This window comes from Melitaea cinxia, chromosome 25 (assembly GCF_905220565.1).
Source record: "Melitaea cinxia chromosome 25, ilMelCinx1.1, whole genome shotgun sequence".
NCBI lineage: Eukaryota > Metazoa > Arthropoda > Insecta > Lepidoptera > Nymphalidae > Melitaea > Melitaea cinxia.
This window is the reverse complement of record NC_059418.1, coordinates 529,188-544,546: the sequence shown is the minus strand read 5'-3', so window position 1 is coordinate 544,546 and position 15,359 is coordinate 529,188. Positions and strand designations below refer to the sequence as shown.

At 36.5% G+C, this 15,359-nt stretch overlaps 1 protein-coding gene across 1 annotated transcript; it reads left to right on the top strand.

Annotated features, from left to right (window-relative positions):
* Window positions 1-3: 3 nt before the first annotated feature.
* LOC123665835 (protein toll-like) lies at window positions 4-6,495 on the top strand. Its single transcript, XM_045600069.1, has 6 exons — window positions 4-58; window positions 1,812-1,975; window positions 2,066-2,463; window positions 2,781-2,883; window positions 3,812-4,069; window positions 4,274-6,495. The coding sequence occupies exons 1-6, from the start codon at window positions 4-6 to the stop codon at window positions 5,687-5,689; spliced, it is 2,394 nt and encodes a 797-aa protein (XP_045456025.1). The 3' UTR covers window positions 5,690-6,495.
* Window positions 6,496-15,359: the final 8,864 nt, after the last annotated feature.

Below are 15,359 nucleotides of genomic sequence, written 5' to 3'. Positions count from 1 at the left end.
CAAATGTTGTCGCTTTGGAACAATAAAATTGAATTTATCGACGTCGACGCTTTTGAAGGTATGTATTTTTAACCGACTCCAAAAAACGGATGAGCTTTGCTATATGATTGTATTTTTGTTTTTTTTTTCTAACCTTTTACTGGGTGTACGGATTTTGATGATTCTTTTTTGAGCGCAAGATGGTGCTTGTTATGTTGTCCATTTAAATTTGATCGGGATTTGATGAGTGGTTTTTAACCGACTTCCAAAAAAGGAGGACGTCCTTAATTCGACTGTATGTCTTTTTTATGTATAGAACTCGTACTGGGTGGAGTGATTTCAACGATTTTTTTTTAATCGAAAGATGGTGCGTGTCATGTGGTCCCATTTAAATTTAATTGAGATCTAACAAGTACTTTTCGAGTTATATCTCATAACGCGTATTCACTTGACAATATTTTCGTCACGACCTACGTTGTATTACTTGTCGATGTAAATTGACGTCTGGTTTTTTTTTTGTTTGCAACCAAACACCTCCTAATACAAGCTCTACCCGCGACTTAGTTCGCTATTGTGCACTATTGAATTTCATTTCTTTTAAAGTAAACCCGAGTTTCTGATTTAAGATTATATTAATGGTAAAGGTGGGTACTGTGTGGCCACGGTACTAAAGAATATAGCCACCCCTTCTCTTCCCGTGGGTGTCGTAAGTAACGACTAAGGGATAACACAGTTCCTGCACCACCTTGGAACTTAAAAAGCCGACCGATGGCGGGATAACCATCCAACAGCTGGCTTTGAAACACACAGACCGAAGACGGGCAGCAGCGTCTTCGGTGCGACAAAGCCAGCCCTGCGGTCACCAACCCGCCGCCCAGCGTGGTGACTATGGGCAACACACATGAGTTTACGCCATTTTTTGGGACGAACTTGTGGAGGCCTATGTCCAGCAGTGGACTGTATAGGCTGTAATGATGAAAGGTGGGTAATAAAAGAAGTTTATAATGATTGACAGTTTGATGACAGAAGCGTATTTGCGCAGTTTCTTGAGAATTCTCAGTAGAGCCTACATTCCGAATCGGCGGTAGCTTTACAGAAACAATAATAAATTTACCAAACACTAATATAGTAACACTGACCAAGGGACTGGTCCACAAGTTTAAAGTCGCTCAACGTGCAATGGAACGGGCTATGCTTGGGGTCTCTCTCAAAGACAGGATTAGAAATGAGACTATCCGCGAGAGAACGAAGGTAACCGACATAGCCCACAGAATTAGCAAGTTGAAGTGGCAGTGGGCTGGTCATCTGTGTCGCAGGACCGATGGCCGTTGGAGTAGACGGGTCCTAGAGTGGAGACCGCGTCTTGGCAAACGCAGTGTGGGACGTCCTCCGGCCCGTTGGACCGACGATCTACGTAAGATTGCCGGTGTGGGCTGGATGAGGAGTGCGGAAGACCGGGATGTCTGGCGCGAACTTGGGGAGGCCTATGTCCAGCAGTGGACTGCGATAGGCTGAAGTGAATATAGTAAGTTAAATGTTTATTCAAGTGCTTTTGAAGGTAGTTTAATATTATAAATATTTGAAGTATAACTTCTTTACGCACGCTTGATTAAGGGAGTAAGCTGGTGAATGCGTGACGAGAGCGTTACGAAATTTGTGATCGGGAGAGGTGAATGGAGCAAGAGAGAGAGAGTTGCGAGCACACATTATCTTTCTCCCTTTCTCTCATAGCCAGTTACGTTTCGTATATCTAAGACACAGTGCAGGCCTACTGTGCAGAAGTTTTACTTCAGTCGTGTGGTCTAAAGCACACTCGTTTTTTATAACTTCAGGTCTAACTAAATTAGTGAATCTCAGCTTAAACGCGAATCTCTTGACTCATCTACCCGGAGGCATGTTCAGACACACACCGAACGTAGCACGTCTCGACTTGTACGCGAACAAGTTGCTCGACTTGTCAGACGACTTGTTCACCGGGTTAAACAAGCTCGAACAGGTAATTAATCTTTAACATTTAACAGGTAACCGAAAATATTTTTTTATGATATTTTTTTTCTGAAATTTTTCAATTAATTTTTATTTTCAGATTTTAATCTTCGATAACAAGGCGATATTGAAACTCAGCAACAAAACTTTTTCAAATCTACCCTCGCTATACGACTTAAAGTTAGATAGGTGTTTCATCGAGAATATACCAGCAGAGCTATTCCGAAACACTACTAATTTAAAAAAATTATCCTTACAAGGAAATAACATAAAATATTTACCAAACAACACATTCAAAGGTCTAAAATTGATTTATTTAAATCTAAGTCATAATAAAATTAGTTATTTGAATAGCGACGTGTTCTCGGAGCAGACTTCGATGACTGAACTTAAATTGAGTTACAATGAATTGAAGAGTTTGCCCGGCGAGTTGTTCTCTAATATGAACAGTTTGAAGATATTGGATCTTGGGCAGAATTCGATTGGGTATTTGAATAAGTGAGTGTTTTTGATATTTATTCTTAGGAGACATCTATAAAATACGTTACGCAAAATTTTACCGAATTCGTATAAATAATTATCTATGTATTTAACACTAAATAGGCTTCTAAGAACGTGATGACTTTGAATCGTTACGAATATATATAAATTACCCTCCCCCCTCAATTTTTTCCCGTTATGTAATATAGCCTTCAAAGATAAATGGTCAAATCAATTGTAAAATAATTTCTCAATTCGAACCGTAGTTCCTGAGATTAGCGCGACCGAACGATTTCGTCCACCTCTTAGATTTTTCACGTGTATATTGTTTTCAGATCAATTTTCAATGGACTTGGGAATCTGAAAGAGTTGTCACTAAACGAGAATCGACTAGAGTACCTCGATCACGCGATCTTCGAGTTCACAAGTTCTCTAGAGGTGAGTGTAACGCTATATGGGATATTTGCTTTTTGAAGTTAAACTTCACTACGCTTGCCCTAATTGGAGAGTGAGCTGGTGAATGCGTGACGAGAGCGTTACGAAATGTGTGATCGGCCGAAGTGAACGGAAGTTGAGAGAGAGATATAAGTTCATCACATCATCATCACATCAGCCTTTTGCAGTCCACTACTTACTACACAAGCCTTCACAAGTTCAAGCCAAAAATGGCGTGAACTCACGTGTTTTGTCCATAGTCACCACGCTAGGCAGGCGGGTTGGTGACCGCAGGGCTGGGGCTTTGTCGCACTGAAGACGCTGCTGCCTGTCTTTGGCCTGTGTATTTCAAAGCAGTTGGATAGTTATCCCGCCATCGGTCGGCTTTTTAAGTTCCAAGGTGGACACTCACGGGAAGAGAGGGGGTGGCTGTATTCTTTGATGCCGTAACGATCGAATCGAATAACAATTTCATATTTGTTACAATTAAACATTAGGTACATTACAAATCAGTTAACGTACCCAGTGCTATGCACAAATAATTTCTTTGTATGTAATAAATGACACTAAAGAAAGGTACCATAGGTATAGGTATATCTCAGCTCCCCTGGGTATAAGACAGGGTAATGCAAAAGTGGCAGGCAAGTGTACACGGGGAATTGACAATGACAGGGAAGTGAATCTGGGTGTATAATTTTTATTTATTCATTTATTTATATATGTTTTATTTCCATGTATATTTATCAAAAAAAAATATATAGCTATGAGTAAATAAATAATAAAAAAGTTACTTACCATAGGAACAGAGGACCGTGTGCGTATGTTATTAAAAAAATGTAATAAAGAATAATTATATTTTGTAATGCTGTGGTATGCCAACAAACTATATAAACTAAAATTAAATTAAACAGTTAACCGATGTAATTTCCAGGTGCTGTCACTATCAAAGAACAAGTTGACAATATCCGAGGAAGAGAACGTCAGAAAGATCATAGAACCGTCATTCACTCTGGACGATGATGAAAGCGCTTCACCCATCATAGCCTACTACTCCCCTCTGAAGAACCTGGTGAGGCTGAGGACCCTGGACCTCAGTCACAACAACGTCTCCATCATTTGCGAGGACTGGACTAAAATGTTCAGTTTGACCGAACTCGATCTGTCCTACAATAACATCACCTCCCTTTCGGTAAGTAGGTTAAATGCTAACGCGCGTACAGTTTTGGTGGCGTAAGCACAAATATAACAAATAAAAGTATATGTTAAGTTTGTTAGTAATTTAGAGGCCTTAAAATGTCCATAACATTTCCAGAGCTCAAGGCCTCTATGCAGAAGATAAAACAATTTAATTGGTAAACGTAACATAACAACACACAATTTTTTCCCATTACAGATCGTAGATTTCAACTTTTCAACGGATTCCAAGATTGATTTGCGACACAACAACATTGAACGATTCGAACTGCCCATCAACAGTCAGTACACAACAGATGCAACATTCCTTATGGACTACAACCCATACAGATGCGATTGTAACCTCTACTACTTTATCCACAATTATAAATTAGGAACAAAAATGCCCAAAATTAATATAAAAAAAGCAGAGTGCGCTCAACCGACTGCGTTGAAAGGGGTTAAGTTGGTGAATTTGCAACCAGACGTACTGACTTGTGACGTAGACTGTAAAACTGGGGGTATAATCAAACATCCCAGCAACGATTCAAATTGTAAGTGCATATTGAATCCGGTTCAATTGAGATTGGAGATGTTTTGCGATTACCTCCCGGAGGTGTACCCCAAACTGCCCCAACAGCTCAATTCTACGTATTTGAAGCTGAGATACGTCACCGATGTGCCATTGCTTCCGGCGGAAGTGAAGATTGTTGATTTTTCGTCTTTGAATCTCACCGAACCACCAATTGCCAACTCTGTAGCATTAAATCTGACGAACAACCATCTAACTAAAGCTCCTCTCGAGTTGTTTCAAAGGAATTGTTCGGTGTACTTAAGTAATAACCCCTTTGACTGTACTTGTGGGGGGGAGGACAACGTGTTAGCTCTTAACGCCTTCAAGAATCTTATCCCCGACTACAAGAATCTGACCTGTTCTAACGGCATTTTCGTATCAAACACAGTCGTAGAACAGCTCTGCGCTGTAAGAAATGGCGCCATCATCAGTCTATCACTTGGCATAATTGGTATTTTAATCATCACCTGTACGATAATAGCCTTTAAATATACAACGGAATTGAGGATAATTTTGAGGAAATTGGGACTTTGGCGCGGAGACGTTCTCGGCGGGGAGGTTTACGATGCATTTGTTTCCTTCACTCATCAAGATGAGGACTTTGTGAGGGAGAAACTGCTACCGAAGCTGGAGAAAGGGAAACCACCTCTGAAGATCTGCATACACTATAGAGATTGGGTGATCGGTGACTATATACCGGCTCAAATCTCTCGGTCGGTCGATCAATCGCGTTACACAATCATCGTGCTATCGAAAAACTTCGTCGAATCAATGTGGGGACGTATGGAGTTCCGGACCGCTCATGCAAAAGATCGAGTGATTATTCTCATGTTGGACGACTTATCGGCCGACAAATCGCTCGATCCAGAACTAAGGGCCTATATCTCCATGAATACGTACGTAAAGGCCGACGATCCGCTAGTATGGGAGCGTCTAAGGGATGCCGTGTTACACCGTAAGCGGAGTGATCTTAAATCCGACAAGTTAACTAGCACAATGCTGGATGTGACCCTTGAAAATGGGCAACTAGTAAATAGAGCGATGACAGCGCCATCTGTCTAACCATAAAAACCTAATCAGGTGTTTCAGACACGTTATTGAGTTCAAGAGACTGTAAGAATCGTTTTAAATGTCTGAGAGGTCAGTAATCTGTAGTAGATTTAATAGTGGTATTAGGACATTGAGGGCCTGTTCCACCGGTTGCCGTTAAATCTATCTGACGTATGAAGGTATCCAACAGATAAAAGCTTATGATGTAGTTTTTCGCCATCGAATTCCGCTTAATTGATGGGCTATTTCTATTTACAATTAAAAAAATGTTATTAATTGAGGCTAAAAGTCTATCCGTAACTTATGTGCAGGATAAACCTTATCCACAACCGGTGATACAGGCTTAAGCTGTAATGATTTATACGTAAGAGTTTTGTGTTCCCAATATTTTTGGCAACAGCAAGCGCAACAAATGTCAGTAACCACTTCCCATCTACTGTCACTTTTCGATTAGTTCAGTAATCGTATTTAAGCAGACGATTGCGCGCAAATTGCTAAAGAATTGCTACCAAATCGCAAATTGTCATTTCAATGTTTGTCTAGACCAATTTAAATATAAATTTTAGGAAAAAGAAAATAATTTTGGAATATTTTATCGATATATTTTTTGAGATGTTTTCTACATTTCGAATGCATTTTGAATGCCTTTAATGTACTCTATTGTGATAATGTTTACTATAAGCAATAATAATGATCTTTAATATTTTGTACGGTTAGCTAGGCTAGCCTATAGTTAACTTTGGAGGGTAGTTATATCCACTAGGATATCGACTTTGCCATTTTTATTTTATACACGAATTAAAAAAAAATATTCTGTTTGACTGTATTTTTTAATTATACCTAGTATATGTACCGTCTTCGTCAATTACATTGAATTTTAATTTCTATTTTATAATAATATATACTGGGTTCAACAGAGACCTTTAAATTAAATAACACACATAAATAATTTACAAAATATATACACTGTTTATGTGTGATTGATGTTTTGTGGATAGCTTATAAATGGTATGTAATCAACCGCCAGCTCCAGCGGTATTCGGAGAAGCACCAGCTGATTAGCGATCGCCAATATGGCTTTCAACGGAGTGGCTGGTGATCTTCTAATATTCTTAGCTTCACGATGGGCGGAGGCAGTTGAGAGCAAGGGAGAAGCGCTGGCGGTTAGTTTGGACATAGCGAAGGCCTTAGATCGGGTGTGGCATAGGGCACTTCTAACAAAGCTACCATCCTATGGGCTTCCCGAGAAATTATGTAAATGGATCACCAGTTTTTTGGCAGAGAGGAACATCAAGGTCGTTGTTGATGGTGCATGCTCGGACCTAAGTTTGTTAATGTTGGCGTTCTCCAAGGCTGTATACTATCACCTACCTCGTTCCTTCTGCATATCAATGACCTGTTGCAAACTAGTGGCGTTCATTGTTATGCGGACGACAGCACCGGGGATGCCTTATACACAGGCCGTCCTAATATTTCTCGGGAACAAGTCGATGAGTGTCGGAACAAACTTGTGTCTGAAATGGAGTCTCTTTTAGCCAGTCTCGCAATTGGGGTGACTTAATCTAGTCCAGTTTAAGCCTGATAATACACGGGTTTCCGCGTTTACCGCTAAAAAAATCACCCTTCGTCCTTCCTCTCAAATTTGAAGGCACTCCCCTAACCGCCTCGGCCTGTATTGGAATACTTGGCGACCACATATCGAGCTGTGTGCAATTTCGTAGTCATCTGGAAGGAAAGGCTAAACTAGCCCTCAATCCCCCCAGGAGCTCTGGTCACCTTACTCACTGCAGGAATTTGAGCAGGACATTTCCTGCTGTGCCCTGATTCAGTTAAAATATGCCATGCTCCGGGTATATCCATTTATATCAGAGTAAGACGAAATGTTTCAGCGGATGTTAAAGTCGCTATCAACTGAAAATGTCACTGAAGATGTCACTTATAAAACTCTTTAATATATTGAATCTCGTGTATTTTTATTGATTATTATTTATATAAATATTGCGTTATGCTGCTATCAAAATAATATTTGTTATAATTTTAAGATTATCATAAAATATTCTTTTAAGTTTTATAGCTTTAAAGATCAATTAGAAAACTGTATGTGATATATAACTGATTCATCAACACATTACTGTTCCTTTCCATATTGGGTAAAAGAAGTTATGTAAAAACAAATTCAATTCAATTCCTACTTAAGTCGATTTCTCCGATATAAAACTAAAATTAACTGAATTTAATTAATTAATTAATATTTAAAAAAACAAACTGTGTTAACATGAACATTAACTACAAATTTAGGATGTGTGATTGTGGATGAGTGAACAGTACTTCATTAAACATTAACAATTCAAACAGGACATAATATAACACATAATATTTTTACATCAGACTGTCTGTCGAGATAGGCTTTAAAATGTCTCGCTGTTATCGCAAGAGTGGAGCTGTAATAAAATAAAGAAATTTATTACTGTGTCTGTCACCTGTATATTGTTTTCTAACTTGATTATCGTTTAAAATGTTTTATATACTTTTATTGGTAAGTAAAGATGACGCTTCAGCGACTGAAAGTCGACTCAAATGTACATAAATATGAAAAATAAATATTCTTTGTAACAATAAACTTTATAAATACCTATTTATGGTTGTTTTTTTACTCTATTTCTTTCTTTTACGCTCCAATGATGTGAAGGACTTAAACACTCCCGAGTCTCCCCAGTCTCTGGCTACCTCACTCACAGGATTCCAACACTCCTAGGGAACTAACAACTAAACTTCCCGATTCCCTAGGACCCAGGAGCTCTGGCTACAGGCACACAACGCTACATGAGAGAACCGCTACTTGCCTGTGATCAAGGCTGAGGTACTTCAGTCGGGCTGCTAATATTCTGAGCAACTCATTTCCAGCTGTCCTCTACTTCAATAAGTATTGGAAATATGTTAAAAACTATTTCATTAACTTATAAGCACGCATAATTCTGTTAATAACGAGCTAAGCGCAATAGTTTGAATAAATTAAAAAGTAAGGGTTGAAAAAGTTTTAAAATAAAACTTAAAGTTGTCATTGACACAAGTCAGTACGTTTAAATACAAGTTTGGCAATAGTTAATCACTAATTTGTAACAAAATTCCTCATTTGTGTTTAATTCAGTACCTATGTATAAATAATATTCAAATTTTTTTAATTGTCAACCGCGCCCTTTTCAAATCCATAAACAGACTATGTTGTTTTAAAATTTATCCCCAATAGGGAAAGGCAAAGGACTATAATCCATACAGCCCCATAAACAGACTAAATATAATTGACAGTTTTAAAACAAAAACACTTGCCAGTAACGAAAATCATTCGTTACTGTTCGGATTCGTGTCTGTTGCGGACAAAGAGCAACACGGAGGGGAGTAGCCATGTACAGGCGTTCCCCTCTGTCAAGGTATAAGGCCAAATGGCCATATGCGTACAATAAAACTAGTTGCAGCCGCACTGATCACTAGACTAAATCTAGTTGCGCGATTGAATCAACGTCCTTCAAAAAATGCCAAATTGTTCTGTTTTTTGCTTCAAAAAAAGATCTGCCACGTCAAATTTACTAAAACATGGCGTTACCTTTCATACGTAAGTATTTTTTAATCACATTATTACTTGTATACTACTATTAAACCTTTTTTAAACTTAAAAATTACAAATATTATCGGTCGTGTTGACTCGATTTGTTTACCAACATAGGCCGCTCGCCCTCATACAATATGCGGATCGGTCGAGCGACTGATCGGAGTCTACTTCCGAGAAGTCACTGTCGCCGAGCGATAGTGTTGTTACCGGTTTGTTTGTAGATAGTTATCGATAAAAACGGCAAAGGCAAAAGAGGTGACAGACATTTTTGAGATCTTGATTTATTTATAATATAATATTGCTAGCTTTTTTTAATAAACATAGTTATATAATAAAATTGCATTAAATTAAATATAATACGCGTATTACGAGTATTAATACATTTTACTAGAATTACTTAATGTGAACTTCGACCATAATGCTTTATATAAAAATTTGGCAGGTTTTCTGAAAATTCAAATTTAAGGGATACATGGAAAAAAATTGTAATAACAGACAGACCTGGACGCCCACAAAAAATAGTGTAATTTGTTCAGATCATATCAATACCACTAACTTTCAAGTGTTGGCGAACAATAGAAGGATTAGTCGAGGGCACCAAACCAACACTAACGCCACACTGTTTTTGTCCCGTAAGTTTTTTTTTGTCTCATGTACAAGGTAATCAAGATATGGTTCACCTTAGTCATAGTAGTGAAACGAAACTTAGATTTGTCAACTTTGAAAATTAACAATGTTAAATCCATCCTTTCAGAGTCATCAACAAATCATTCAATCTAGCAGATGACAGGCTATCATCTTATGATGCCATTAGTGCTACGCTCCTTATTCCTGATTCGTTGACATCACAGTGTACATCATCAACTCCACAAAATGTGGGTTAATTTTAAATCGTTTATTGTAGACTGGCATTGTTTGGCACAACAACGTTGCACCAAACGTATTGTGACATAATTATAATAGTTAGACATATGCTGTCGCGACACTTTTTAACCGACTTCCAAAAAGGGAGGAGGGTCTCAATTCGAGTGTATTTTTTATGTATGTTACTTCAGAACTTTTGACTGGGTGGACCGATTTTGATAATTTTTAATTTAATAGAAAGCTGATGTTTATTATGTGGTTGCGCTTAAATTTCATCGAGATCTGATAAGATCTTTTTGAGTAACCTTTGATAACGCGTATATATTACATATATTGTATTACTTGTCGATATAATTGAAGTCAGTTTTTTTTTTCGTTTGCGAGCAAATACAATTATAGTAGATAATAATGTATTCTACAAAGTCTTACTACATTTTGTATTTCTATTATCATTAGTTTTTGCAGCGCACGCAATGTAAGGAATTTTTTAGGATATTTTTTTATCCTTTGGGTTACATTATTGGAGTTTTAGTAAAGATCCCAAATATTTTTAAAAATATAGTATAACCTATGTCGCTCAAGGATAGTGTAGCTTCTCAACGATGAAATAATTTTTTGAATCGGTCCAATAGTTTCGGAGCCTATTCAATGCTAACAAACAAACAATCAAATCTTTACTCTTTATAATCGTTTATTTTACATGAAGATGTTTGATTTGTAGTATATAATAAATTAAGTCTATTTTCATAATAATATCTTACCTTTGTATCACTTTAAAAACATTATTTCCCTAACCGAGTAGTTGAATTTATCGATAATGCATATCGACAGTTGTTACAACCACGGCTGTAAGCAACTTTTCAGTGTAGTTGCGGCGTGTCATTATACTGTAATGACATAGAATGTATCTATGTGTGTGTGAAAAATGTAAGTGTGATTTTAATTTAGTATGTGTGAGTTTCGTAATGACAGACGATTATTTTTGTGTGGGAATTAGATAAAGTGTGCATGTGTGTAATTTCCCCCCGCAAAAAATGACAGAAAGTTTTGTATCGGTAACAAACGCAATGGCCACTCCCCTCCGTGTTGCTCTATGGTTGCGGATGCAAAACTGACATCTGGGTCATCCGCAGATACAGATATGGATGTCAGGATTTTCAAGATATACAAATTCAATTAATACGTGAACCAAAAACTTTGTAACCCTTTTTTACGAAAAATGCGCGGACGAAGGAGTATGACATTTCGCAGACTTATAGTATACCTATATAGAGAAGGAGTATAGGAGTATAGGAGTGCAGAATGCTACCTCTGGGCGAATACTAGTTTCAATAGTTGTATAAAAACAATGTTTTATTTAATCATGTTGTGATCAACATTGAAAAGGTTTTCGTCTTTGTTATAGACATTTTAAGTATAATTTTATAATGAAAAAAAGTGTTTGTGTACTTATCTACACACGTAAGAAGTTATACTTTCTTTCCGATACCGGGTCAACGGCACTGTCTTCGCCCCTTCCTATCCATGCAGGAGTCCCTCAGGGCGGTACTCTCACCGCTTCTCTATTTTTTTTATATTGTGTCCCGGAAGCGAGTTAAGCTCGCTACGTCACTAGTACTAGATACATGTCTGCTTGCAAACGTGGAGAGAGTTTTAAGTTCAGCTTCATATACTTCGCACCAAGTTTTGTAAGAAAGCATTCTTTTTACAACAACAAATAAATAATAAATTATTCTAATAGCACTAGCTCACGTCAACGTAAGTTGACGAAGAGTAGTCAAGTAAATACGCGTTATCAAAGGCTATTTATGCGAGTTTGCGACCTAAAAATAGTAAATAAATATGCATTATTAGTTATACCTCGAAAAGCACCTATCAGATCTCATTTAAATTTAAATGGGACCACATGACACGCACCATTTTTTGTTGTAAAAAATTGGTTGTCTGTGAAGTTGGTTTAAGGACGATAGTTTAACGTGACAACGTCATAACAAAACATCTCCTCGGACGCATAGGCCAATCGAGTGGAAGTGAGATAGATGCGGCGCAAGCGTATAATGAGCGTAACGGGACAATGAGTCACCCTTTTTAACCGACTTCCAAAAAAGGAGGAGGTTCTCAATTCGACTGTATTTTTTTTTTTTTTTTTTTTTTTTATGTATGTTACATCAGAACTTTTGACCGTGTGGACCGATTTCGACAAATTTTGTTTTAATCGAAAGGTGGTGTGTGCCAATTGGTCCCATTTAAATTTATTTGAGATCTAACAACTACTTTTCGAGTTATATCTAATAATGCGTTTTTACTTGACGCTTTTTTCGTCGACCTACGTTGTATTATACCGCATAACTTTCTACTGGATGTACCGATTTTGATAATTCTTTTTTTGTTGGAAAGGGGATATCCCTAGTTTGGTACCGTGATAAGGAAACCAGGATCTGATGATGGGATCCCAGAGAAATCGAGGGAAACTCTCGAAAATCCGTAATAACTTTTTACTGGGTGTACCGATTTTGATAATTTTTAATTTAATTGAAAGCTGATGTTTATCATATGGTCACATATGAATTTTATCGAGATCTGATAACTACTTTTTGAGTAATCTTTGATAACGCGTAGTTACTTGACTATTTTTTCGTCGATCTACGTTGTATTACTCGTCGATGTAATTGAAGTCGGTTTTTTTTTTCGTTTGCGAGCAAACACAATTATTCGTCCATGAAACCGGCGTTCATCGATTTATTAGACGTTATGACGTCAAAAAAATTTAAATGGTGTAATTTAAATTGCTTAATGTGCTAGTAACAAACACAGTCCAAATAACAAAAAACGTATCGAAATCGGTCCACCCACTAAAGTTTAGAAGTAATATACATAAATAAATAAAATGGAATTGACAACCTTCTTTTTGTTTTTTAGTATTTACACGTATTTCAGTCATTATAATGAAACAAATTCGGATTTTAATGCGGGTTATCGATTGTTTTTACATTTTTTAGATGCCAAACGTTTCGGATACTTTACAGCAACCCGTGACCGTGACATGTGTCACAAATGTTGTTTTGAATATTTATTAAATTTATACTATTGCAACACCTTTTAGAAATATATGAGTATTATTTTGCGAGTAGAAATGAGATTAAAAAAAATGGACTGGGGAAGGTAAAATGTAATTAGAGACAATACGAATGTGAAATGAGTAGTGAAAGAATATTCCTGTCAAAAGAAAAAAAATATTGTTTTGAATTTAATCATATGTAAATATGTGACGATCTAGACAGTTAATACAAAAGTGGCGATTGATTCGAGAGTATTATTTGTAAAGCCTTTAACCGCTAACACATGGACCATGGAAAATATTTTTATATTGGATGCGACATTAAAAAAAACGATAAGAAATTCGATATATTATCGATTGTTTAGTTACTAAAATAAGATTTTAAGAAAAATAATTATTATTTTATTAATCGACTTTGACTGTTTTCTCAGGAAATTATCGGTAAATATAATATAAGGAGATATCTACCATAAAATAATCGAATTATTATTTTCTTTTGCAAAAAAACAAAATTACGATGAACTAAAAACCGAAGAAGAAACAACAAATCTGTTATTATAAAAATCGTTCAATTTCCACATACTTCATTTAATACGATAATTGAAAGTAATTCGGAGTAATTATGATGATATAAACTCAATTTGATGATTGAAAATTATTTAAAGTCAGAAGCAATTTTCTGGGTTTGGTATCACTTAAATCTGTAAGTACAATGATATCTAAACTCTCTGTACCGGCGATTTTGTTCGCGTGGGAGATTCTATCTGGATAATTTTTTTTATTTTTACGACGTGACCCCGATCCCGTGCGTGTATTTTACTTTACGATCGTTTTTGTTAACTTGGACGATGTAATTTTTATGTGTTACCTTATGACTTATCTCTGGGTGTATTGTGCCTACGTATTATTTTCTATTAATGTAAACGAAATCCCTGACCATATTGGCACGTACAAATAAATCGATATTCGATATGCTACAATTGCTACAGAGTCGATTAATAAATCATATATATTCTGTCGCCAGTCGCCATTCTAACTTCGCACTGTATATTGTCGCCATAATTAAATATTGTAAATTATAATATTACAATACGTATATCTACACTCGATTGCCTTTAATTACATCAACTATAAGACATTTGGGCAAAGTATCGATTTTGATATTGTTTTTATCGATCTTGTCTTGTGGTCCCGTTTTGAATTTGGTCGAGATCTGAAGATTACTTTTTGATTTATCTCTAATAATGCGTAATTACTTTACGTTTTTGCGAGTCGGACTCGCGCACCGAGGGTTCCGTACAAACTAAATTATCAAACGGAATGTAGATTTGAGTGTTTAATATGAATTCAACGCGTTCCTGAGATAATTGTGTTTGCTCGCAAACGAAAAAAAAACCGACTTCAATTACATCGACAAGTAATACAACGTAGATCGACAAAAAAATAGTCAAGTAAATACACGTTATCAAAGATCATACTCAAAAAGTAGTTATCAGATCTCGATAAAATTTAAATGTGACACATAAACCACATGATACACATGAACTACAAGATAAACATCAGCTTTCGATTAAATTAAAAATTATCAAAATCGGTACACCCATTAAAAAGCTATGCAGATTTTCGAGAGTTTCCCTCGATTTCTCTAGGACCCCATCATCAGATCCTGGTTTCCTTATCATGGTACCAAATTAAGATATCTCCTTTCCAACAAAAAAAGAATTATCAAAATCGGTATATCCAGTAAAAAGTCATGCGGTATAATACAACGTAGGTCGACGAAAAATGCGTCAAGTAAAAACGCATTATTAGATATAACTCGAAAAATAGTTGTTAGATCTAAAATAAATTTAAATATGACCAAATGATACACACCACCTTTCGATTAAAAAAAAAAATTGTTGAAATCGGTCCACACGGTCAAAAGTTCAGATGTAACATACATAAAAAAAACAATACAGTCGAATTGAGAACCTCCTCCTTTTTTTGAAGTCGGTTAAAAAGCATCCTCTTATATGCATTATAATTTACGCCGCGTTGGCGCAACGGTCACAGCTATGCTAAGTTCTGAAGTAACATACATTAAAAAAAATACAGTCGAATTGAGAACCTCCTCCTTTTTCAGAAGTCTGTTAAAAAAGGGTCTTGACAGA

Bases quoted from the DNA above. Each gene is read 5' to 3' on its own strand.
- LOC123665835 (XM_045600069.1), top strand. From the start codon at position 4: ATGTTGTCGCTTTGGAACAATAAAATTGAATTTATCGACGTCGACGCT. The intron at 1,976-2,065 runs GTAATTAATCTT...TTTTATTTTCAG, and splicing joins GGTTAAACAAGCTCGAACAG to ATTTTAATCTTCGATAACAA. The intron at 4,070-4,273 runs GTAAGTAGGTTA...TTCCCATTACAG, and splicing joins ATAACATCACCTCCCTTTCG to ATCGTAGATTTCAACTTTTC.